The sequence below is a fragment of the Schistocerca cancellata genome, chromosome 5, assembly GCF_023864275.1.
Source record: "Schistocerca cancellata isolate TAMUIC-IGC-003103 chromosome 5, iqSchCanc2.1, whole genome shotgun sequence".
In the NCBI taxonomy this organism is placed as follows: Eukaryota; Metazoa; Arthropoda; class Insecta; order Orthoptera; family Acrididae; genus Schistocerca; species Schistocerca cancellata.
Window position 1 is genome coordinate 702,539,121 of NC_064630.1, and position 27,225 is coordinate 702,566,345.

General features: G+C 45.5%; 1 protein-coding gene and 1 pseudogene across 1 annotated transcript in view; one reads left to right on the plus strand and one right to left on the minus strand.

Annotated features, from left to right (window-relative positions):
- LOC126188771 (translational regulator orb2) overlaps positions 1-27,225 on the minus strand; it is a 473,294-nt gene that overhangs the window by 249,541 nt on the left and 196,528 nt on the right. The window contains exon 3 of the mRNA XM_049930383.1: positions 17,790-17,840. Within this exon, the coding sequence (XP_049786340.1) occupies positions 17,790-17,840 (51 nt within the window). The remainder of the gene's footprint in view (positions 1-17,789; positions 17,841-27,225) is intronic.
- Positions 21,710-21,827, plus strand: LOC126189780 (5S ribosomal RNA; annotated as a pseudogene).

Below are 27,225 nucleotides of genomic sequence, written 5' to 3' on the forward strand. Positions count from 1 at the left end.
TCATCCAGGTGGGTGCCACGAATGCTGACGGACGACCACATGGCTGCCTGTGTGGCATGTTGCCAAGCAATGTTGACGCGCAATGACAGCATGAAAGGGACTTTCTTTTCGTCGGTTGTGACAATGGATGAGACGTGGATGCCATTTTTCAATCCAGAAACAAAGCGCCAGTCAGCTCAATGGAAGCACACAGATTCACCGCCACCAAAAAAATTTCGGGTAACCGCCAGTGCTGAAAAAATGATGGTGTCCATGTTCTGGGACAGCGAGGGCGTAATCCTTACCCATTGCGTTCCAAAGGGCACTGCGGTAACAGGTGCATCCTACGAAAATGTTTTGAAGAACAAATTCCTTCCTGCACTGCAACAAAAACGTCCGGGAAGGGCTGCGCGTGTGCTGTTTCACCAAGACAACGCACCCGCACATCGAGCTAACGGTACGCAACAGTTTCTTCGTGATAACAACTTTGAAGTGATTCCTCATGCTCCCTACTCACCTGACCTGGCTCCTAGTGACTTTTGGCTTTCTCCAACAATGAAAGACACTCTCCGTGGCCGCACATTCACCAGCCGTGCTGCTATTGCCTCAGCGATTTTCCAGTGGTCAAAACAGACTCCTAAAGAAGCCTTCGCCGCTGCCATGGAATCATGGCGTCAGCGTTGTGAAAAATGTGTACGTCTGCAGGGGGATTACGTCGAGAAGTAACGCCAGTTTCATCGATTTCGGGTGAGTAGTTAATTAGAAAAAAAAATCGGAGGCCTTAGAACTTGAATGCACCTCGTACTACACAAACATGACACCACACTACACTGAGGCGACAAAAGTCATGCGATACCTACTAATTCCGTGTCGGATCAGCTTTGGCCCAGTGTAGTGGAGCAGCTCGACTTGGCATGGACTCAACAAGACATTGGAAGTCTCCTGCAGATATATTGAGCCACGCTCTGTTTATAGCCTTCCATAATTTCGAAAGTTTTGCCGGTGCAGGATCTTAATGCACGAACTAACCTCTCTATGTCCCATAAATGTTCGATGCCATTCATGTCGGGCGATCTGGGGATCGAGATCATTCGCGTGAATTGTCCAGAATGATCTTCAAACCAATCGCGAGCAACTGTTGCCTGGTGACATGGTGCATTGTCAGCAATAAAAATTTCACCGTTTTTGGGAAGGAATGGTCTTCAAGTAGCCGAACACAACGATTTCGAGTCAATGAACTGTTCAGGTTGACCAGAGGACCTAGTCCATTTCACGAAAACACAGTCCACACTATTATGCAGCTACCACCAGATTGCGTCAATGGATTCATGGGGTCTGCACTACACTTGAACCCAACCATGAGCTCTTGCCAACTGAAATCGGGACTCATCTGACTAGTCCACGCCGGCCGTTATGGCCGAGCGGTTCTAGGCGCTTCAGTCCGGAACCGCGCTGCTGCTACGGTCGCAGGTTCGAATCCTGTCTCGCGCATGGATATGTGTGATGTCCTTAGGTTAATTAGGTTCAAGTAGTTCTAAGTCTAGGGGACTGATGACTTCAGATGTTAAGTCCCATAGTGCTTAGAGCCATTTGAACCCTTTTTGTTTTCGACCAGGCCACGATTTTTCTGCCACGTAGGTTCCAAACGATATGGTAACGAGCACAGGAGAGGCTCTGCTGCCATACCCCATTAACGCCAAATTTTGCCGCACTGTCCTAACGCATACGTTCGTCGTACGTTCCACATTGATTTTTGTAGTTATTTCACGCAATGTTGCTTGTCTGTTAGCACTGACTACTCTACTCAAACGCCACAGCTCTCGGTCGTTACGTTAAGGCGGTCAGCCACTGCGTTGTTAGTGGTGAGGGATAATGCCTGAAATTTGATATTCCTGGTACTTTCTTGAGACTGTGGATCTCGCAATACTAAATTCCCTAACGATTTTCGACACGGAATATCCAATGTGTCTAGCCCCAACTATCATTTCGCGTTCAAAATCTGCTAATATCCATTGTGCGACCATAATCACGTCAGAAACCAATTCACATGAATCACTCGAGCACAAGTGACAGCTCCGCCAACGCACTACCCTTTTATACCTTATGTAGGCGATACTACCGCGGTATGTTTATGTGAATATTGCTATCGAATGACTTTAGTCATCTCAGTGTATGTAGACACCCATTACTGTCATATACAGTCAACAGATACATATGAGATTTAACCAGAATTTCTATTAGTGGAATTGAGTGAATTCTGAAGAGAAGCGGAGAGATTATGGTTATCGTTCCGTCGATAACGAGACGGAACAGATGCTGTTATTGGATAAAGACGGATAGCAAATCAACCCTGAGCTTATAAAACAACAATTCTCGTACCGTTGTGGTTTTAAGTGATTTAAGTGGACCTGGTCGTAAGCAGGAGGCATTTTCATCCCATACTTTCAGAGTAGATTATTCTCGATCTGTAGCACTTCAAACGTCGAGGTTTCATGCCAACAATGAATGACATTTGGTGTTAGAAATTGTATTGATTTATCACTGACAATTCAATTACAACAGCAGTTTGTCTGCGAGACGAACTTTGAATGTACGTTTAGTTTTCGGTACTATTATCTGGGGCATCATGCGTCTGATATCACTGAAAGTGAATTTTATTATGACTGACATCTTATAGTCTGGATTATAGATGAGAAAACAAGGAATATTTTTTCATCTAATCATTATTTGCTTTAAGGATTAAATCAACAGTAATGTGTTGTATATCCCAAACAAGTGGCGAGTTGTGAACAATTTTGTCGGTGTGGTACAGTGCAGTGGCCTATGGCCGTTTCACTTAAAAGGGTAGTAATCATAACGAAATTAAATACATTAATTTTATGTACATAAATTGAATTGTTGGATAAATTTAAATTTTATAATTAATCGTTTAACAATGCCAGCACCCAAAAGTAAAAATTAAGAAAAAGAAGATTAGTAGCAACGGGAACCAACCCAAGCCAATGAATTGCCAGTCAGTGCGCTTGACCAGTCGGATACGTGCCCTTACGTGAACTGCTCCGAAGAATCCCTTCTTGCTCTACGCTTGCACAGCACGTTACATTCACTTTCAAAGAGAAATACCGACCTGTTGTTCGTGCAGTCGAAAACAGACACCTGCGTCCCTTCTCCCAGTTGATCGTAGCACGGCCGACCATCAGTTCAGCACCTGACACTGGTTTCTAGTTATCACGGAGTGAGCGCAACGAAACATGTTTCCGTCCATTTTACTTGCAGACCAGCATGCATTCGAAGAGAAATGGCGTAATTTTAGTGCGATTTCCGGTTCTCATTCGAAGAGAAGGAACATAATTTTAGTGCGATTTCCGGTTCTCATTCGAAGAGAAGGAACATAATTTTAGTGCTGTTGTATTGTAACACCTGATAACTGGTCACCACTGCTCCAGTCTATAAGGAGTCAGGGATTTTCTCTGCCTCGTGATGAATGGGTGTTGTGTGCTGTCCTTAGGTTAGTTAGGTTTAAGTAGTTCTAAGTTCTAGGGGACTGATGACCTAAGATGTTAAGTCCAATAGTGCTCAGAGCCATTTGAACCATTTTGAACCAGTAATGTGAAAGCGTTACGGAGATGATAGATAAACTCCAGCGGAAGACTCTGCAGGAGAGATGCTCAGTAGCTCGGTACGGGCTTTTGTTGAGGTTTGGAGAACATACCTTCACCTAGGAGTCAAGCAGTATATTGCTTCCTCCTACGTATATCTCGCGAAGAGACCAAGAGGATAAAATCAGAGAGATTAGAGCCCACACAGAGGCATACCGACAATCCTTCTTCCCACGAACAATACGGAACTGGAATAGAAGGGAGAACCGATAGAGGTACTCAGGGTACAATCCGCCACACGCCGTCAGGTGGCTTGCGGAGTATGTATGTAGATGTAGATGTAGATGTAGAGATATAAACCCTGTTCCTTCGTAGTGTGAGTCCAATGTACTGACCGCGCTACCTCTCAACATGTGGCGAATAGTTACGAGTCCCTGTCAAGACACCTTCGGCTATCTTTGGTAAGAACTTTGTAACGTTTGAGGCATTTGAACTGCAAAATATGGCCAGACCACCAAGTGGCCGTCGCCGAGTCAGGATCCAGAGGAGGAAACTGGGGTGGAGGAAAGAGAATCTGTGGCTGGAAGAGGCTCGGAAGGTACGTCTGGTGACGAATCGGCCCTCACTCATGTCGCAGAAGGGAGGGTGCTGGCGGGGACGAACATCCAAATGAAGTGAGGAATGGGCCGCATCAATATTGCACGTGGCAGGAAGCGGTAGGGCGCTATGCGTTATTCACGGCCGTCGACGGGCGCAGTAGGTGCCGATCTCAGCTCCTGCCTCTGGCGGAGGTCTGCGCGTTCACGCCTCTGTTCACTGTCACCTGCAATCAGCAACCCTTCATACCCTCATTTATTTACGTAGCGAGTAGTAATTTCCTGTTATTTTTCTCTCCGCATTTTCCCTCCCGGCCGTTCCCGTACAGCTACGGCCCCGTCAGCTGTCAGAATGACAGGGTATAGTCCATAAATCCATTAGCTGTAGTGCGATCCGAGCAGAAAAAAAGCGAACGCTGGGAACAGGACGAGTGCGTGGGCGAGGAGCGGGCGGATCGTGTTTCCGCGGTGTTACCGGCGCCCCTGGCGGCGACCGCGCGCAACGCGCACCGGCGCACCGCAAATATTTGTGCGCTTCCGCGGCGCGACCGATGCAAGCAAATTCGTTGAAGCAGACGAATAACATCGAGCAAAAATAAAAGTCTGGCGACAAACGGTGTGTGAGGGGAACATGGGACCTGGTTTCAAACTATTTCTATCCTGAAGTGAAGTGATGAGAAACAGAACAGTAACTCGCCCGCAAGAAAATGGGGGAACGAGTCGTCCGTAGTTTGCTAAAGGATCTGTTCCGACATCCGCTTACCCGTAGCCTATAAACGCTGGATTCCAGCAGCACGTCTTCAATAATACGCCTCCAGTTTCATAACTAGTGATGTATTTACGTTCCTAGGATAACAGCCAGCCGGCCGTTGTGGCCGAGCGGTTCTAGGCGCTTCAGTATGGAACCGCGGGCCCGTTACGGTCGCAGGTTCGAATCCTGCCTCGGGCATGGATGTGTGTGATGTCCTTAGGTTTGTTAGGTTTAAGTAGTTCTAAGTTCTATGGGACTGATGACCTCAGCAGTTAAGTCCCATAGTGCTCAGAGCCATTTGAACCATTTTTTGAATAATACACTGTAGTGTTCGAAACAATCTTCTGGTCGATGACAACTTTACCTTTCTACTACTTTCACGTTGAGTCTTTGGCTGTAACAATTTAAAAAATAATAATATTTCTGTGAAAAAAAAATGAAACCATACCATGAACAGAAATACCAAACTGCCTCTTATACGATGATTGTGCACGCAAACTCCACAATAGGTAAACACGCAAGATAACACTCATTCCAGCTGGAAAGTCTCATAGAACGTAAATGAAATTAGATAAATATTACAGGGCGAGTGAGTAAAATCATAGAAGTACAGAAATTTACAGTTTAACAATAAATTAAGGCTCCGCGGTGTTTGTTTCGATGCACGTCCGTCTTCGAGAATTGCAACTATTATCCACACTACTTGTATCTTGCGATATAATATGGGGTTCGCGTTGCGCTTAAATTTTGTAAAAACCGTCCTGCTCTTTCTTCAGCAAACTGAATGGCACAGACTAGAGAGAGAAGTTTATAAAAATACACTTAAGAAACACTTACGATCAAGCGGAGCAAATTACTCTGTATTTCTACATTCAAGTTTGCTAAACATATAATTAGTTGTCAACGTTATCTCTGGAGCGTAAAACGCGACTAGGCACGAGTGTACAAGATTATAATTTATCCTCAACCTCCTCCCTGTAGCCTCGCCTTTGCAGATCAGTTTGTGTGCTTTATTTCACTAAGCAGTCACAGGAATTCAAAAACAGCTCTAGGAACACGTGTGCTTTTGTTAAAGATCATGTCATTCGAAATGACTACAGGTGTACTGAAGATTTCTCATACCGTGCGAAAAATACACACGCTGAGTCTGTTAATGCATGTACGAGTTGTATGATTGAGTCGAAAACGTCATAATGAAGTAGAAAATATCAAGGCGTACTGTTGTGGATCCCCCGCAGAACACCCGCTCATATACTAGCACAAGCGCTCAAGGGTAGCTGTTTTTAAATAATGGTATGTGTTATTTAAAGCGTTTTTCCTTGCGCAGGCACTTTAGTCTAGCTGCTCACGTAGCAGTATTTGTGGCACAGACTGTACATCAAAGAGAACAGAGCTGGTATGCGGTAAGCGGTGACGTATGACAGTAGATGTCCGCTTTCCGGTTGCATGTGGGAAAGGCCTTCAAAGAGCGTCGTTGCGCCATACTGGTGGGAAGTTACACACACACACACACACACACACACACACACACACACACACACACACACACACAAGGCAGTGACGGTCACGTTATGTTTGGTAATAGTACCAGCCGAATGAACAGGATACGATTGTGGTGCTGCGATACGCCATACAAGCTACGTTGATGTAATACACTCCTGGAAATGGAAAAAAGAACACATTGACACCGGTGTGTCAGACCCACCATACTTGCTCCGGACACTGCGAGAGGGCTGTACAAGCAATGATCACACGCACGGCACAGCGGACACATCAGGAACCGCGGTGTTGGCCGTCGAATGGCGCTAGCTGCGCAGCATTTGTGCACCGCCGCCGTCAGTGTCAGCCAGTTTGCCGTGGCATACGGAGCTCCATCGCAGTCTTTAACACTGGTAGCATGCCGCGACAGCGTGGACGTGAACCGTATGTGCAGTTGACGGACTTTGAGCGAGGGCGTATAGTGGGCATGCGGGAGGCCGGGTGGACGTACCGCCGAATTGCTCTACACGTGGGGCATGAGGTCTCCACAGTACATCGATGTTGTCGCCAGTGGTCGGCGGAAGGTGCACGTGCCCGTCGACCTGGGACCGGACCGCAGCGACGCACGGATGCACGCCAAGACCGTAGGATCCTACGCAGTGCCGTAGGGGACCGCACCGCCACTTCCCAGCAAATTAGGGACACTGTTGCTCCTGGGGTATCGGCGAGGACCATTCGCAACCGTCTCCATGAAGCTGGGCTACGGTCCCGCACACCGTTAGGCCGTCTTCCGCTCACGCCCCAACATGGTGCAGCCCGCCTCCAGTGGTGTCGCGACAGGCGTGAATGGAGGGACGAATGGAGACGTGTCGTCTTCAGCGATGAGAGTCGCTTCTGCCTTGGTGCCAATGATGGTCGTATGCGTGTTTGGCGCCGTGCAGGTGAGCGCCACAATCAGGACTGCATACGACCGAGGCACTCAGGGCCAACACCCGGCATCATGGTGTGGGGAGCGATCTCCTACACTGGCCGTACACCACTGGTGATCGTCGAGGGGACACTGAATAGTGCACGGTACATCCAAACCGTCATCGAACCCATCGTTCTACCATTCCTAGACCGGCAAGGGAACTTGCTGTTCCAACAGGACAATGCACGTCCGCATGTATCCCGTGCCACCCAACGTGCTCTAGAAGGTGTAAGTCAACTACCCTGGCCAGCAAGATCTCCGGATCTGTCCCCCATTGAGCATGTTTGGGACTGGATGAAGCGTCGTCTCACGCGGTCTGCACGTCCAGCACGAACGCTGGTCCAACTGAGGCGCCAGGTGGAAATGGCATGGCAAGCCGTTCCACAGGACTACATCCAGCATCTCTACGATCGTCTCCATGGGAGAATAGCAGCCTGCATTTCTGCGAAAGGTGGATATACACTGTACTAGTGCCGACATTGTGCATGCTCTGTTGCCTGTGTCTATGTGCCTGTGGTTCTGTCAGTGTGATCATGTGATGTATCTGACCCCAGGAATGTGTCAATAAAGTTTCCTCTTCCTGGGACAATGGATTCACGGTGTTCTTATTTCAATTTCCAGGAGTGTATGTGGTGGATCGTTCACCGAGCTTTGCAGCTGCTGGTCACATGGTACAATTCATTTCCTTGTTTTCTGATACCGACTATTCTGCTCACCGTAATGGCCACTACAATAGAGTACAGACTGTATATAATGTACATCACAGAACACAACTATGTCGTCCTCACTGTCGATTTATTCGTCCAGAATACTGAAGAAAGCAAATGCATAACAGACATCTTGAAGTTGCAAGCTATAAATGAATACCAAAAATGTGAATGTGTATCAAAATTTTATGCTAGCACATGGGTTAGTAAGCCAAAGACAAGGGGACATCGTTAATACGAATGACATGTGATTCATTCAGTGAATAATTTTCAAAAAGCAGACGTTTATATCGCTGTCAGAATCAAGCGGAAGAGAGCTCGACACATGTTTTGAAACAGCGTAAAGCTGTAGTTCTTCTCAAAGACACAAAAACATAAAAACGAAGAAAACCAGATTCATTCTTTAACCGAAGCGATAGTTGCTGGCCGAATGATAGCAGAGGGCGAAAAACTGTAATTGTTGCTTATCTGAAGTCACTGTCGCATTGACGATGCAAAATGTGGGGCATCGTGCTATCAGAGAGGTGCAGTTTAGATAAGAACATTAGGTGAATGTACTGTCACCCATTGTCTGAGTTCGCAGTCTAGGTGCTTGTGTTAACGCTCTTTCTTTTTTTTCGCTTAACTGCTCTTATAAGGACTGTTTTACAAATCATATGTGCCACGAGACGTAGCGTGGCCACAAGCAGGATCGTGTTTCGCAGGTTGAGTGACGTCGTTACCTCGATAGCCCCTCGCCAATGAAATCAGAATTCGTCCTTCAGTTGGCACTCCATGTAACGCAGAGACAGGATTACGCCATTTCGTGTTAGCATATGGAGACAAGAAGGTTAAAACAGTTAGGTTTGCTTTTAAAAGCTGTCAGCGAGTGCGTGTTAAATGTTCACAAGCAAGGAAGCGAAGCTAAGACGTTCAGTGCCGGAAATACAAGCGAGTCCTTCCAGCCTCTGCTTCATTGAATTCTGAACGTCTCAATTGAACATGACTTCTGACAACAACGGTAACTCGAACTGACAAAGATTTCAGTACAATAACGGCTATATCGAGGATTTGAGCTGCCGAATGTTTCGTGCATCTCTAATGTTGAGGTTATGTTTGTACGAAGAAACATCGGAGGACAAGCTCGGGTAGAAAAAGCCCGTGGTTTTTCTAGAGAAACTTTCCCTGCATTCGTCCTAAATGATTCGAGGAAACTTAAGAACACCTAAATTTGGTGGTCGTATTAGTAACTGTTCCTTACTTCTCAAGAATGCGAATCCAGTGCCTTTTTTTAACTGAATCATCACGATCGAATCATTCTTATGGTGCGCCACCCAAAAATCGACATTTTTTTCTGTTGAGTAGTAACTAGGCCTACAAGAATCTTAATTTATTGTCGTCTGAGCGCCTGGCAAAGCCAAGCAACGTGTAACACGCAGCTACCGTTTTACATTATGCCCCAGCTACCGTTTTACATTATGCCCAGAATATTGACTTTATTGCACTGTATGGTCTCGTGTTTGAGCTGATTACGTTCATAGACTGCGTTTAAACTCTGAGAAAACAATAACACTGATTTTCACTTTTCTGCGACAGCTTTTCTAAGGGAACTGAAATTATCGTTTCTGACATTTCTTCGTTATCGACCAACGAGTATTACCACTCAGGTCAGCTGGCACTGAACCCGTCACGTAAATGTCTTCGCAACACGCAACCCTACCTGTCCAATGTAGAGCAAGTGACAGTATTATACTGTTAAAAAATTATACAACCAAGCTTTTTATATGGATTCTTTTTCAGGTAATCAACATATTAGCAGCACTACTCAACCGAGATGCGCCGTCCTGGCGCCAGCCACAACTGCAAACTTACTTTCTACTCATTAAGCATAACGTGGCTTCGCACACTTGTTGCCAAGACCTACCCAGTTACTAAACCCAGGGAAACAGAACGATGTAAGTAAAAGTTTGCGGTACGTTCCGGGTACTACACTTCATCAGAAAAGGTGGTGACAACAGGTGATATTGCAGAACTTTTACCGATGACACATGTCTGGGCTTCTCAGAAAACGGAAGGAACTAGTGAACATGTTTCGTTGCAACTTGTTCTCCACAAGACTGTTGTTGATTGCAGGAGGCTCGAGAGCTTATCCTACACATTTAAGGCGAAAAAGAGAAATATCAACATAGTGAAAAAATGTAATGGGACTCAACTGCTTGTCACAAGAGCTGTTTGTATGTTTCTGAGTAAATACCCACCAAGTTATTCTTCTTAAAAATGTATGGTAATCTTAGTGAAAAATAAAAGATTCCTTACGATGTGTACCAGATCCGTGCCAGGCTCAGGCTGAAATGCTGACTAATGAGTAAAGTTCCGCAGTAAAATGAAATCTTAATGGATACAAGGAGTGACAACTGTTTTAATCTGTAAGTATTTATGAGCTTGGGACCCCTTTTCATTCAGCAGTGTAGGAATGTTGTTACGAAATCTGTCTGCAGTACTAGCGAGTGGTGAATTTGTACTATTTCATTTCAGTCGGTCGTTAGTTTCCTGCTTACTGGATAAGCTGTTCAGTACAACTTTCTGATGATTTCCAGGCCACATGCCGGTCGTGTGATAAGCTTGCAACGTGTAAGCACCGTTTTGCAAGTGAATCAAAAAGCTACTTCCTATTACACTTCGAACTGAAACACATGGAGCTATTGTGTACTTTCACACAAACGGGACCCACACAGTGTATATGGAACACGCAGTATATCATTTTGCTGACCATTATAGTGCCATCTCTTGATCGAAGATCGAGGACTATCTGTATGTAGTGGACCTCAAGCAATTCCAAAATGCGACACGTTGGTCGGTTTTAGAAACACACTTCTCTTCGTTGGGCTATAATGAAAAGGCACAAGTGAAAACAGGAGTGTAATGACAATATTTCTTGATAAACGTATTAGCTTTATAAGTACCTTCATTACTGCAACACAGATATGTCGAATTTGGTCATGATAGAACTGATAAAGGTTTGAAAAAGAAGCTTTTCGTTGAAAATCTCGACAACTCACGAAAGAAGTGAAAAATCTGAGGTATTGTTATCGCGAGGGGTGCGTGAAAACAGAAATGCACAGAAAAAGCAGAGCAGGTCTAGTCGCATGAAGCAGCCACGTGATTACATGTAACAGTGATGGATGGCTGTGATTCAGCTAATAGACGTAATAACAATTGTACCAGGAAATAGCTCAAGGAAGAAACCATCACATATTATTTCAGATGTGCGTAGAAAAAAAGATTTTAGGGGCAACGGGCCAACTCCATCTGCAACAGCCAGAGCGCTACTTTTGTTGCTTTCGATGACTAATCACCTACAGGAACCATGGCCAGTCAGAAAACTGGATTTACCATGGTTAGGGTATGACATGTAATGCCCTCACACTATGTAACCCTACAGCGTTGTTGATAAATGCCTCGGGTTTTAGGAGACACCTGGCCGAAAACTACAAGCCATACAGACAATAGGCAGTGGTGGAGCATGCCTCCACGTTTTTAACTCAGGTTATAGGTGATCAGTGTGATACAGTTTGTGACGTGGCAAACGTCAATACAGGTGGAAGAGCACATGCGATCCGCTGAAGAGGGTCCTGCTGTTGTCCGGAAAGGCGCAATGCCAGCAGCTCGCTTTGCAAATCTCTTCATTGGGTCGAATATCTACAGGCGCGAACTAATTAGATGCGATAGCACGGAGCGGATGAATTGTGTACATATTCTGACACGCCCGTCGCCTAGTGCAACTACGTCGCCGCGCATATTACGAATCGAAACTTGGGGACATGCTCTTTCCACCGATTTGTATTTATCTTCTGTATGTCTTATAGTTTTCGCACAGCCGCCTTCTGAAACCCTGGAGGTTCTGGGTGGTTACATTTAAAGTGCAGCTACTCACTGAGTTCCACTGTTGGCTGTAATTATAGTTGGCAGCGAAAGTTGGTAGATATTGTGATGCGTTAAAGCGAAACCGATATTTGCTGTAAAAAAATTGTTGCAATTTTTCTCTCCCAGGTGCAAATCTGGCGCTGTGGATGCAAGAAAGACGTAAGATTGAAATGTTTCCATATGTGATGGATTCGGCACGGAATGTGGGCAGAAAAGATCAAACAAATGAGAAAGACATTGTTGTTCTTGTTGTTGGTGTTGTTGCTGTGGTCTTCAGTCCTGAGACTGGTTTGATGCAGCTCTCCATGCTACTCTATCCTGTGCAAGCTTCTTCATCTCCCAATACCTACTACAACCTACATCCTTCTGAATCTGCTTAGTGTATTCATCTCTTCGTCTCCCTCTATGATTTTTACCCTCCACACTGCCCTCCAATACTAAATTGGTGATCCCTTGATGCTGCCACAAACTCCTCTTCTCCCCAATTCTGCTCGATACCTCCTCATTAATTATGTGATCTACCCATCTAATCTTCAGCATTGTTCTGTAGCACCACATTTCGAAAGCTTCTATTCTCTTCTTGTCTAAACTATTTATCGTCCGTGTTTCGCTTCCACACTCCACACAAATATTTTCAGAAACGACTTCCTGACACTTAAATCTATACTCGATGTTATCAAATTTCTCTTCTTCAGAAACGCTTTCCTTGCCATTGGCAGTCTATATATTATATCCTCTCTACTTCGATCATCATCAGTTATTTTGCTCCCCAAATAGCAAAACTCCTTTACTTCTTTAAGTGACTCATTTCCTAATCTAATTCCCTCAGCTTCACCCGACTTAATTCGACTACATTCCATTATCCTCGTTTTGCTTTTGTTGATGTTCAACTTATACCCTCCTTTCAAGACACTGTCCATTCCGTTGAACTGCTCTTCCAAGTCCTTTGCTGTCTCTGACAGAATTACAATGTCATCGCCGAACCTTAAAGTTTTTATTTCTTCTCCATGGATTTTAATACCTACTCCGAACTTTTCTTTTGTTTCCTTTACTGCTTGCTCAATATACAGATTGAATAGCATCGGGGAGAGGCTACAACCCTGTCTCACTCCCTTCCCAACCACTGCTTCCCTTTCATGCCCCTCGACTCTTGTAACCGCCATCTGGTTACTGTACAAATTGTAAATAGCCTTTAGCTCCCTGTATTTTACCCCTGCCACCTTCAGAATTTGAAAGACATAATACTGATATTATTGAATGCTACTTACACAATTTCTTCAGTATGAGCACCGGTGACGTCGATGGGATGTTTTAGAGCGCCAGGTTTGCAGCTGATGGCCAAAATTGGAACTAATTTTTCCAGTGTAAATCGGTTCCGCAGTAACGCGAAAGTATATCTACCAAGTTTTGTTGCCATACGATAATGACATCACACGCTGGACCTCTGTGAGTAGCTGCACTTTAATTATGACCCCTCGGTACGTAGGAATAACCTTGTAACTGCTGTTGGAAGCGAATCAGACAGCAAAGAATGCAGAAACTTGGATCTAAACGCAAGACGACCAAAGTAAGTGTGTGACAAGCGGGCGGCAGCGGCGCCCTTTCGGACATGGTGCTCCCGCTTGGTCACGGGTTGTAACCTTATAGCAGCGAGCACCTCGGCTCGCCTCACTGTGTACGAGACAGGGACAGGGACAGGTGTTGTGCCATACGGGCCGGCGACACGCGCAGGCGCACATTGTGGCCGTGGGCGGCGGGCGCAGGCAGTCGCCTTCGCCGCAAGTCGGCCGTGGGACGCCGTTACGAAAAGTTCCCACAGGCGCGTTCGTGACACGTTTTTGGTCCGAAGGAAACCTCCCAGAAAGCCATACTCTGGCACAATCGCCTCCTTCTGCTAGGAAGGAACTCACTTTCTGACCGCAGCGGCGACAATTTTCTGCATATTTTAGCAAGTTATGTCGACTCGTAATAAAACCACACGTAATGCATTTCAGTGTAAGGATGTCATCGATTTCCATACATTTTGCCGCCCAAAACGACAGTGTGCGCGTTGCGATGAGACACAGGACGACGTTGTTGACAACCTTCAATACTACTGACACCCTTGGACATTTCAACCGTTCTGTAAGTGCTTTGTTGGCATACATCGTCATTGAAAGCGATCACACTCCATTGGAGTAGAGCGCGACTACGACTATAATTTTTGCTCTCGTGTGCATTTTCAGCCACTTTCACGCCCTCCTTCGGCGTGACCATGGGGGGGGGGGGGTGGTGATGATGATGATGATGTTTGGTTTGTGGGGCGCTCAACTGCGTGGTTATCAGCGCCCGTACAATTACCCAATCTTTGCTCAGTCCAATTTCGCCACTTTCCTGGATGATGATGAAATGATGAGGACAACACAAACACCCAGTCATCTCGAGGCAGGTGAAAATCCCTGACCCCGCCGGGAATCGAACCCGGGACCCCGTGCTCGGGAAGCGAGAACGCTACCGCGAGACCACGAGCGCCGGCCGGGGGGGGGGGGGGGGGGTTGTGCGACATTGACATAAGAGTGCGTAAAAAGTAAAGGGTCCCCGCAGTTTGGCAATACCCTCGCTTGCACAAGCCCACATTTCACATTTATTGCGAATTTTAAAACTGTCTCTTTAGAGAAAACTGCAAAGTAGCCACACATGCCTGTATGGAGGCAACTGGTATCGAAGGGGTGTCAAGCAGTTGCCTGCCTGCAGGGGCCTAGGATACTTCACAAGTTTTGTCTGTCAAGGCAATTTTTTTTAAATTCTCAATAAATATGAGCGGATGCCACCGGAGGTATTGCTGAACTTGCGTGTCGTATAGTGACTCTTTGCCGTTTAATTCACGCATATGTCAATGTCGCCGTCCTCCCGCCCCCAACCCCCTGATAACGCCACAGGAGGACGTGAAACAGAAAAGCTCAAAATGCATAAGAACCCTTTGCTGCTTTTGATTACGTTCATCTTTCATCAAATAGTTTTGAACGGTCCCTAGTGCTCCCAACCTGTACACGAGAGTAAAAATTTAGGCCGCGCTGTACTCCAACGGGGTGCGATTACGTTCAGTGAGGATGTAGCACCACAGTGCACTTAGAGAAGAGTTGAAGATGTCAGCGGCGTCTTCCTGTTGCTGATCGCTATGCGAACTGTCGTTTTCGACCGCGAAAGGTGTGGGAGTCAACGCCCCAGGGAAAGGGGAGGTTTCATTGACGACCTTTATGCCACTCCTGTAGCCTTTTGGTGTCTATTCTGAGTGTCGGTGTCTCTGAAATATTTTCTTCGGGCACCCATAAGAAAACCGCGTGATTTCAACGCTGGGCGTCGCGGTTCTGACTTCCATCGCAGAAGCTACAAAAAAAGGAGTGAAATGTGGGTGAGATGGGGTTGTGAAGACCTTGCCATCTTCAGTGAATGTAACTCTATCTTCTGGTGGAATATGGGACTACGGCTGTTCAGTTACAATAAAAACAATACCAATCGCCGTTATATAGGTTTATTTCTAGGCATCCAGTTTCGACATTACACTACGTCATCTTTAGGCCTGGAATGGAGCAGTTTAGGCCTGAAGATGACGTAGTGTAACGTCGAAACTGGCTGCCTACAAATAAACTTATATAACGGCGATTGGTATTGCTTTTATCGAACCTTGCCATCTTGCGACAAATCCATGGTGGTGCTGGGCAGAATTTTGGTGAAATTTGGTGCCAGTATGACATCATTAACGCACATTATACGTCCCATGAACTTATGAGTTGCGGTCTTTTTTTTTTTTTTTTTTTTTTTTTTTTTTTTTTTTTTTTTTTTTTTTTTTTTTTTTTTTTTTTGATACCTTGCAGTATGAGGAAGATTGTAGGCACATTGGATTTCAGACTTTTGCTTCGAAATGTGTGGCAGTTATGTGGTTTCGAAAAAGTGATCCTTTAATTATACTGCACAAAACTGTTATAACACGTAAATAAAAAAAGAAGAACCCCGGCATGAAAACCGAAACAAATAAAGTAGATGAAATCAATAAATTTAGTTACTTCAGCTTCTTAATTATAGAAGACAACAGAGGCAGCACGGAAAGCAGAAAAAGAATTCAACTGCTAAACTTGCATTCAGTGAAGGAAGCGAAGTACTAGTGAATAAATCATTTAGTATAGAAAATAAAAAAAATAGTTTATGGACAACTCGACTTGGAGTGTGCTCCTAACGGCTATGAAAACTAGACACTGTTGAAGCGTATAGAAGCGATGAAAATGTAGGTAGCATTGGAGAAGGATAACGAAGACCAGCTGGGCACAAAGAACGTCGGATGAAAGTATTTTTAATGAGATTGCGCAGTAAAGACACCATATAGCAAATATTCGAAAATGGGAAACAAAAGCTTTTGGATGTTTATTTAAACATAACAATTTTAATAGGCATACTGGTACAAAATATATTCGGGAAGAAACCGAAGGGCCGGCCGGTGTGGCCGTGCGGTTCTAGGCGCTTCAGTCTGGAACCGCATGACCGCTACGGTTCGAATCCTGCCTCGGGCATGGGTGTGTGTGATGTCCTTAGGTTAGTTAGGTTTAAGTAGTTCTAAGTTCTAGGGGACTGATGACCACAGATGTTAAGTCCCGTAGTGCTCAGAGCCCGAAGGGAGGCGAAGAAAGAAAATAATAGAAGATTTATTAGAAATAGCAAAGTGTTAAAATTACCAAGAAACGAAGAAGACAGCTCAAAATAGAGAAAAGTGGCTGCAGTGACGAAGTACGGCGTTTGAAAGCTGGTTATGACGAATTCTACACTGAGTTTAAAATCTGCTAATTCGTGTTTCTCTCTAAGTAAGAGTATGAACGATATAACCCCTTCGCAGCTCGTAACATCGAGATCCACTGACTTGTATCGACAATAAAGAAACTCAATTCGTGATTTGACTTTTGGTGCAATAACTCGCCCTAATCTCGCTCGGACCTGAGACTACGTCAGATAAGTCTTTCACAAGACGCCCCAGCAAAATTCCTTCACAGCTGCGAGTGTCTGCCTAGAACCACAGCACTGGCTAAGAGTTTACATATTATAGAGAGAACCAAGGACGGTAGCAACTGACCGAAGAAGGTAAGTTTCGTTTCGAACTTAAAGGTCGGGCTCAAAGGCGTGTTATCAGCACGGAAACGAACTAAACACGCGACGAAGTCTTGTTCTTCGACGTAATATGGCAGCGTATATTCGAAATACGACGGGAAAATAAGAATTTTCCTTGCAGTTTTACATAATTACAAAATACGATTACGTTTAAAAAAATCATTGTCTTTTCTGGCAGTCTGTATGCTTCCTGTCATCGGCTACCATTTAGTACGCAAAGGAAATTGCGTTATGGAATCTTAATATATAACTAAAAGACGTATACAGGGCTATTTCGCTACTTTCAGCACAACAATCCATACGTTTACTACCTTCTCGTTCGTCGAAAACCGTTACAGCAGATTTCCAGCTCCTGACTTAATGATTAATAGCGAATCTTTTTAAGAGAGAGAAAAGATCCTGTTGTATCTGCATCATTGTTTCAATGTTTCACACAGACTCATTTACAAATATTGCAATACCATATCATATTGTACATCGCTGATCTACCATTTGTTTCCCGTAGCTGTAGCCACGCAAATTGTAGGATGCTTCTTTAGTCACAGCAGATGGAATGCTAATCTCAACATAGTACACACCGCTAAAGGGAAAACGACAATCAAGATAAACGTAGTGAGCGCAGCGTACATTGTTTGTTCGTGATGCAGAAGACAGATAACTTGGCGTACTCACCATGCAGCTGGGCCAGCGACTGCAGCGCGTTCGTGTTGCAGTTGATGAAACCTGCAACAAAAATGAGAATCGCTCAAGTCATGGAGTACAGAGAGGATATCACTTTTCCCATTATTTACGTAATATGAATCAGTGCTGTAGTTAGTAGGTGCAGCACATCTGGTTCTGACGCTGCTATCGGTAGTCTGCTTTATCGATGTAGGGACCGGAGAGCGATGGACTCACTCGTTTGCACCCTGCACAGTGCTTCGTTTGTGGGTTATGGCATTTGATAGATAACATTGGATTACTGTAGCTGCAGACAGCTGCATTGTCGTAAAATGTCAGCTTACTACACTGCGGACCACAGTTAAAGGGTTACTTCTTTGAAACTCCGTAATTATCTCCCATTGCGACGCAGAAGTTCGAAGTTCCACTCAAAGGTGCGTACTACGTTTCTCTGTAATGCTGCGAGAGCGTGGCGTCCTGTGACGTCACCCGCCCAGACAGCAAGGTGCCGACGCAAGCGAGAAAGAGGGCACAGCTCAGAAGTTCATATCAGGTGTAAAGTGAGTTAATAATGTCACACCATAAGAACATCCTCACACACACTCTTCCTCACATTTCAACCCTTCTTTTGACGCCTCTACGACGTAGATCAGAATCGCCCAGCGTTGTAATCACGCAATTTTCTTATGGATTACCGAGGACAACATTTCAGACACATCGCCGCTCAGAATCGACACGAAAAGGGTCCTGGAGGTGGCACAAGGGGCGTCAATGAGTCCACCCTTCCACTTGAGGTCTTGAGTCCCACACATTCTGCAGACGAAAACGACAGTTAATGAATGAGCGTATGGCATTGGTGGCCGGGAGACCCCTCGCGGGGCGGTTCGGCCGCCGCACCACAAGTTCTCTAACGCCACTTCGGCGACTTGCGGATGAATGAGGATGAAATGATGATGAAAGACGCACAACATCCAGTCATCTCGAGGCAGAGAAAATCCTTGACCCCGCCGGGAATCGAACCCGGGAACCCGTGCGCGGGAAGCGAGAACGCTACCGCAAGACCAGGAGCCGCGGACAAAACGACAGTTCACAGTGCGATGGTCAACACGAGGACGTTCTTGCTCACACTCCCAGACGATTCAACCATTCTCCAAGGACATCATGAGGCTGCAACCCATTGAACTTCATGACACCCCTTTGGAGTGTAGTGCGGCCGCAGTTTTATACAGGTTGGAGCCACTAGGGACAGCTCAAAACCATTCGACGAAATTTAATCGCGATCCGAAGAAGCAAAGAGTGTTTATGCTTTTTCGGCTCTTCTGTTGTATAAAATAGCAAAGAGACCGTCTGTAAGCCCCACAGTTGGGCAGCACCCTCACTGCCAATCGTGCATCTTTATCGAGCACTAAAATATGTAGCTATAAAGAGACTTAGATACCGCTTTAACTGAGTGGCGCTGTGCTGCTGCTCTAGCACCTGAAGGCAGGCAACGCCTTCGACACCCCCCATATTGTGTATGCCCGCAAGCAGGTGCTGGAGCAACGCCAGAGCGCCACGCAGTGGAATGGTTGTTGAAGTCTACGTACAGGCACATTTTTAATGTGGTCAACAATGTTGCACAAGTGGTACTGAGGATGTTGCCGAGATGTGGATCTCCCCGTGATCACACCGAGACGTGCGCTAAAAAGTAGGACCGGATAAGCGCAAACTACTTTTGCTGTTTCGGGTCACTTCCAAATTCTGTCGAATGGTTTTGAACGGTTTCTAGTGGTCCCATCCTGTATACCAGAGCAAAAAATTGAAGCCGCACTACACTCCAGAGAGCTCAAAGCACTTTCAATAAGGTTGCAACCCTACGATATCCTTAGAAAAGGGCTGAATCGTCTGGAGTAATGTCAGCAGTGTCAGACATTGCCAAGAACGCCATCCTGTTGGTCATCGTACTGCGAACTTTCGTTTGCGACTGTGAAATTTGTGATCATCAACACCCCAAGTGAAGTGTTGGTGTCATTGATGCCCTTTGTGCCACCACATGAGGCCTTTTCGTGTCTATTCTGAGTGGCGGCTTGTCTGTAATGTTTTCTTCGGCCATTCGTAACAAAACCTCGTGATTTTAACTATGGCCAGATCTGATCTCTATCGCAGAAGGTTTGATACATGGGGGAGAGTTGGTGTGACGACGTTCCCACCGTATAGAACATCATTAACTCACCTCACCTGGCCTGTTTTTCGCATGTATCGACACCTTGCTGTTTGAAGCGTCGCCGAGCCCGAGAGTGACGTCACAGGGCACCATGCTTATGCACCTTTACACTGGAACGATGAACGCATCTTCGAACCAAATTTTATGCTTCTGCGTCGCAATGGAGACAGTTACTGGGTTTCGAAAAGTGAGCGTTTAATTGTGTTGCGCAGTTTAGTTAAAAAGTCATATGACAATGCTACAGGTTTTTTGTCTTGCTTATATTTATCGTTTTATATTGATTTTATTTTCGCTTTTTAAGCCACGCCTTTCTACCGAGAATTTTTGTGTAATGAACGCATTGTCTGTTCCGTCATTAGTCCCTGGACTGATGTTTACAAAAAAAAGCTTGTCATAACCTAAACGTCTGTGGGAACTCCCTTATCTATTTCTACAGCATGTAATCCTTGGGAAAGGATTTCCACTAAGTTGTCGTACAATGGCGACGATGAAACTTCCTGGCAGATTAAAACTGTGTGCCGGACCGAGACTCGAACTCGGGACCTTTGCCTTTCGCGGGCAAGTGCTCTATCAACTGAGCTACCCAAGCACGACTCACGCCCCGTCCTCACAGCTTCACTTCTGCCAGTACCTCGTCTCCTACCTTCCAAACTTTACACAAGCTCTCCTGCGAGAGGTCCCGAGTTCGAGTCTCGGTCCGGCACACAGTTTTAATCTGCCAGGAAGTTTCATATCAGCGCACACTCCGCTGCAGAGTGAAAATCTCATTCATAATGGAGACGATGTTCGTTCTCACTCTTCCTACAGAACGGTGAATGGTTATAGCCGATTTGTTGATCGAGAACTCAGCCTGCGCTCTAGTTAATAGTGAAAGATACACAATGTCATTGAGGCCGGGCCTTTGTGTAGACCGGATCCACACATCACATTCGAAGCGCGATGCAACGGTTCAGAAGTTGTGGACCGGAATACTTTGCCGTTAGGGAAGTGGGCCGTTTCTAAATTATTGCCACATTGTGACAATAATGCCATTGGCTAAAATCTTTCTATTAATAGTGTTTCTATAAATAGCTGCGTTAATGTTTTGAGCTGAAACCAGGACTGCGCCGGACCACCGCAACACACACACCAAATTTCACGTACGTCATGAAACTTTCGGACCATTTCTGCTGAGCAGCGTTTCGCTAGGCACTAGAGCACTATACTCCTTGTCGTCAGTTACTACTGTCCTACTGCTCTGTAGTTCAATGGCGGTGTGTGTTGGCACCACTCTAAGCAACAGTTCGATTTCCTTCTAGTAATCAACGGCATTTGGGCAGCAGAATAACCACGAAAACCGATCTATCGTGCTGCCTCTGTGTTTATGAGCTGCAGCGGAAGCATTCTGGAATAATTGACAAGGATGTCAGGCGATTGGCTAGTTCACTAAACTTGTTCGGTATTTGCTGTCACTTTCTTGGACCTACCAGACTGACGACTTTGTGACATTCCCACTTGAAAACAGTGTCGCTAAAAGTTGACTTGTCTAAATGAAATTCCTGTAAAATGTATCTCACGTACGTGCAAAACGTCCCCTGCAATGAAACGCAGTCACTGAATACTCAGTACACTTTCTTTGCCATTTAAAACGTCTGTGTTGACGTCAACTGCATGCACGCATACCGCTTCGGATGCGTAACCTGACGTCACAGGGTGAGAGTTTTTTTTAATAACATTATTCTTTTCTTAGGCCAACGGCCTTGCTGCAGTGGTAACACCGGTTCCCGTCAGATCACCGATGTTAAGCACTGTCGGGCTGGGTTAGCACTTGGATGGGTGACCATCCGGTCTGCCGAGCGCTGTTGGCAAGCGTGGTGCACTCAGCCCTTGTGAGACAACCTGAGGAGCTACTTGACTGAAAAATAGCGGCTCTGGCCTCGGAAACTGACATACGGCTGGGAGAGCGGTGTGCTGACCACATGCCCCTCCATATCCGCATCCAATGACGTCTGTGGTTGAGGATGACACGGCGGCCGGTCGGTACCGTTGGGCCTTCATGGCCTGTTCGAGAGGAGTTTAGTTTTTTGGTTTTATTTTTTTGTTAGATGTTAGGAAGAAGTTCCTGAAGCAATATAAGATGGGCATTACGCAGTTATTATATCCCTGGAAAGGGATTAACGAATTTATCTTGAGTGCTCACGACGTCTGTATGGCGCCACGCTTTATCTTATTTCTAACAATTCACAGTGCCTGCTGGACCGTACGCCTTGTACATTAAGCCAACACTCATGGATGGTTCTTTTGGCCATAGGAAATATGGTACTTGCGCATACAATGAACGGCGTGAAACGACAGCCTTTCCCAGCCACCACGCTACGCAGAGGAGGGACTGAATAATGTTAACGGGGCAAGGTTTTTGTACAATATTGCTGTACCTGTCTTGTTCAGAAGTACGACGCAGTATCCCTTCGGACAAGCATGCAGGAAATTTTTGTTAATCGTGATCCTGAAAATCTTCATTACTCTGTTGGTTATGACTTTTGAACGGCGTCGTCAGAAGTGAATTACCGAACTCTTCCCCCGCGACTTCACGTCGCACCTTTAAAAAAATTTAATAACAAGAAACACGGACTTGCCACAACGGGAATTAATGTTATAACTCAAAGTTTCTCTGGATAACATTGTACCTACGGCAAAGCACGCAATATATCTTCTGCCTGTTTCTACTATTCGGAATGCCGTTCGTCTGCCCTACGTCTGCGACTCACTGCAACTGACTGCGTACACACAGTGGCAACTACCAGCTGGTCACTTTTGAACGGCGTCATCAGAAGTGTCCTCACTACAAGAACAGTAGCTTTGAACTGCAGTTTAGACTTTGTGGTAGCTGCTGAAACACCTACCGGCGTGAAATGGAATTGTGTTTGGTAACACGAAGTTAGCGCGGCGCGAGGCAGCGAGAGTGCGGGGGATGAAGCCCCAGTTTTGAGAGCCGGGGGAGCTGGCTCTCATGTGTATGCAGGCGCCGGCCGCCGCCATTCAGGGCGGCTGTTGTCGCGACCGCGGCCACAGGCGCCTTCAATAATTCATGCCGGCTGAGCTTGCCGGGTCTACTGCGCTCCGCTGGCGGGCAGGTCCGGGGCATTTTCTGGAACGTCTTCAAAATCCCAAGCGTGAGTGACATTCCGTAGCCCGCCTCTGATACGCGTCTTACGTCAAAACATACCTCTCTGCTGCGTGTGGACGCACTGTGAAAGCACGACATGCTGTTTGACTTAGCCCCGCAGACACATCTTACAGTCAATTCAGGATCAGTTCCCCGATTACTATTGGTTCCAGCCAGATTCAAAAATTCTCCAGTGCAATCGCATTCCTGTCTGGGTTTCCATGTGGGGAAAAAAGAGGACCTCCAGACTCAAGCAAGATGACAGTTGGTTGAGTAACTTCCGGTTTCTGTGTTGTTACTCAGCATCGAAACACAACACGGTTCAGAGGCGAGACGTAGTGGCTAACTGGACCTCGAGATGGAAACATTAAGCCTCTGGATCGACGTTGTGAGTTTTGAGAAGACTACCCAACGCTTTGGCATCTTGTATCAATTTCTCCCTTCCTTTGACCTCTGTATTAATTCATTGTAGAATAGTCACGACGCTACACTTAATGAGTATCTATTAACCACCTTCAAGACACCGTCACACATACTTGTATATACGAGACAACTGGAGAGACGCTACCTCGTCTTATTGTTGTTGTTGTGGTCTTCAGTCCGAAGGCCGGCCGAAGTGTCCGTGCGGTTCTAGGCGCTACAGTCTGGAACCGCGCGACCGCTACGGTCGCATGTTCGAATCCTGCCTAGGGCATGGATGTATGTGATGTCCTCAGGTTAGTTAGGTTTAAGTAGTTCTAAGTTCTAGGGGACTGATGACCTCAGAAGTTGAGTCCCATAGTGCTCAATGCCATTTGAACCATTTTTCAGTCCGAAGATTGGTTTAATGCAGTTTCCATCGCTAGTTTACCCTGTGCAAGCGTCTTCATCTCTGTCTGCCATTTCAATTTACGTCGTTTCAGTTCGTCTCATTCCCTATTTCTTTCTGTTACCTTCTGTGCTATACTGCTGCAGTTCTTTCTATCTATAGTCCTAGTTTCATCTAGTTGTGTTAAACGGCAGTGACGCATCATGTGGAAGTTACTTTCGGCCTTAAGTTTTTCACACCAATGTTTAATTCATCCTCGTAAAGAGTGACTAACAAAATACTTGTTGAGAACTGTTCATTAGCCTGGAACTCTTACCAAGTAGGATTAACAGAAGAGATAGGGAAGATTCAAAGAAAGGGGGCATTTTCCGGGATCGTTTAGTCGACGTGGATGCGTTATGGAGAAGCTCAACAAATCCAGCGGCGGTCGCAACAATAGATGTTTTGTGTATCACGGAGAGGACTAGTGGTAAAATTCGGAAACCATACGTTCGAAGAACAGTTCGGCAATATGTTACTTCCTTCCACATATGTCTCTCGGAATGAACGCGTCCAGAAAATCAGAGAAATTACAGTTTATAGACAGCCGTTCTCCCCACCCACCATTCGCGAATGGAACAAGTAAGAGGGAAAAGGTTAGGGGTACTAGAGGTAACCTCTGCCACACACCGCAAGGTGGCGTGCTGAGTATACACGTAGATTTAGGAAACCGCATTTACTGAAGCAGGAAAAACACTACAATAGTTTTTCACAACATTCTACAGGGTGTTACAAAAAGGTACAGCCAAACTTTCAGGAAACATTCCTCACACACAAAGAAAGAAAATATGTTATGTGGACATGTGTCCGGAAACGCTTACTTTCCATGTTAGAGCTCATTTTATTACTTCTCTTCAAATCACATTAATCGTGGAATGGAAACACACAGCAACAGAACGTACCAGCGTGACTTCAAACACTTTGTTACAGGAAATGTTCAAAATGTTCTCCGTTAGCGAGGACACATGCATCCACCCTTCGTCGCATGGAATCCCTGATGCGCTGATGCAGCCCTGGAGAGTGGCGTATTGTATCACAGCCGTTCACAATACGAGCACGAAGAGTCTCTACATTTGGTATTGGGGTTGCGTAGACAAGAGCTTTCAAATGCCCCCATAAATGAAAGTCAAGAGGGTTGAGGTCAGGAGAGCGTGGAGGCCATGGAATTGGTCCGCCTCTACCAATCCATCGGTCACCGAATCTGTTGTTGAGAAGCGTACGAACACTTCGACTGAAATGTGCAGGAGCTCCATCGTGCATGAACCACATGTTGTGTCGTACTTGTAAAGGCACATGTTCTAGCAGCACAGGTAGAGTATCCCGTATGAAATCATGGCGGTTAATCGAGGAAGTACAGTACATACTGACGAAACTAAAATGAGCTCTAACATGGAAATTAAGCGTTTCCGGACACATGCCCACATAACATCTTTTCTTTATTTGTGTGTGAGGAATGTTTCCTGAAAATTTGGCCATCCCTTTTTGTAACACCCTATATAAGTAGTGTCCAAATCGAGGATTAACTTAGTTCTGCGAAAGAACGTTACCGTAACAGTGGTACAGGTATACTAGTTACGTGGCTCCGTCTTAGTGGTGGGGCTACTTCCAGTTTTGACTTTTCTCGGTGCTCTTCTGGACATTCGAGATGAATTTATCTTCAGCCGCGGAGCAGGCGGGCGTGACACGGAAAAATTGCGCGGGAAGCGAGGCAGTAAATTCGCTAGGCGCCTGGCCAGCTGCTCGCTCTTTATTTGAAGAGAAAACTTAATACTGAGGAGAGCGGCCGAGATTTATCTGGCGGGCGCCGCGTCGCGATATTACGCGCGCTGTGCAGTCGTGGCGTGAGCTGCGATCGTAAAACGTGTCGCATCTGCGGCACGCACGGCCGTCGGGCGGCGACCGGCGCCGCTGCCGCTGCCGCTCCAGTCCCGGGAGGCGTCGCGCCGGGGGTGTGGTTGCGCGGGGGAGCTACGGCGGTGCGCTCTGGTGGCCGCAGCAGCGCCGCCCAGAGCGCAGCGGGTATCACCTGAGCGTTAACCTAAATGTTTGCAAGCAGCAGTAATATTTTTAATGTTCTAGTACTTTTAATTGCGTTACAGTTATTTAGTCAACTTACGAAACACAAATATCGTAAAGTAGATTCGTAGTTTGCATTAGAAACCATTTGTGAATTCCACCTATTTGTTAGCAGAAGACGTAACAAATAGATCAGAAACGGAGCGATTACGAGTCGTACGTTGCGGGTTGTGTACATTAGAAACCAAGCCGCCGCTCTTACGTCAGTGCTGTAACGACTTACTTCCCGCCGTAGTTCCACAAAGTACGATGAGTCTGATAAGATAACAGCGCGGTCGCCTCCTATTCGTCGACTCGTTCTCTCTTACTGAAATGCCAAAGAGAAGACGCCTAGTCGTGACTTAGTATGACCGATCGCTGGGAGTACATAGCCCCTTTAACGAAGTTGAATAGAGATGTATTAAATTTACAATGATCATAAAAAAAAGTTTTACATGTACATACCCGGAAACACATATACATACACACACACACACACACACACACACACATATATATATATATATATATATATATATATATATATATATATATATATATATATATATATTTTCTAACAATACTACAACTTGCAAAGTTGGTTTGAAATCAGATTGATAATGTTGCTCACGCAGCATATGTTCGCTTTATCGACCAACATCAAAGTTATTGACTGTGGATGGTATCGTCAGGATGGAAATAATGAAGTCACTGTAAAAAAGTCATTAATTTTGGCACTTATCTTGATTTCGTCGAAGTTGTTATGGCTCATCTTGTTGATTCTAGGGTGATTACACTTTGACTGCTAGAAGGTCTAGATCTGTATTTTAGCAATATTTGAAGACCTAACAAATGCGTTTTTCAGGAAATTCTTAGTGATCAAACAATCCCAGATCAGAACAATGGTATGGTAGAAATAATTTTTGACTTGGTGTTCACGATCCACATTTTTATTAAACTTCTTGTAAATTCACATATACTTCTTCTTAATTGTCACATCATCAAGAAAACAGTTTTGTATCAACCTTCATATATTTCATTTCCACTTTAACCAAACACAAGACTTGGCTGTTCTTTTACAAAGCGAAATAACAACATCTGCTAAGTGAAACAAAGACTGCTCTGTGCGCATTCGCGCCAAAACGGTTACAAGTAAGTCAAAGATTATGACGGTCTCACAGAAATGAATACACACAAG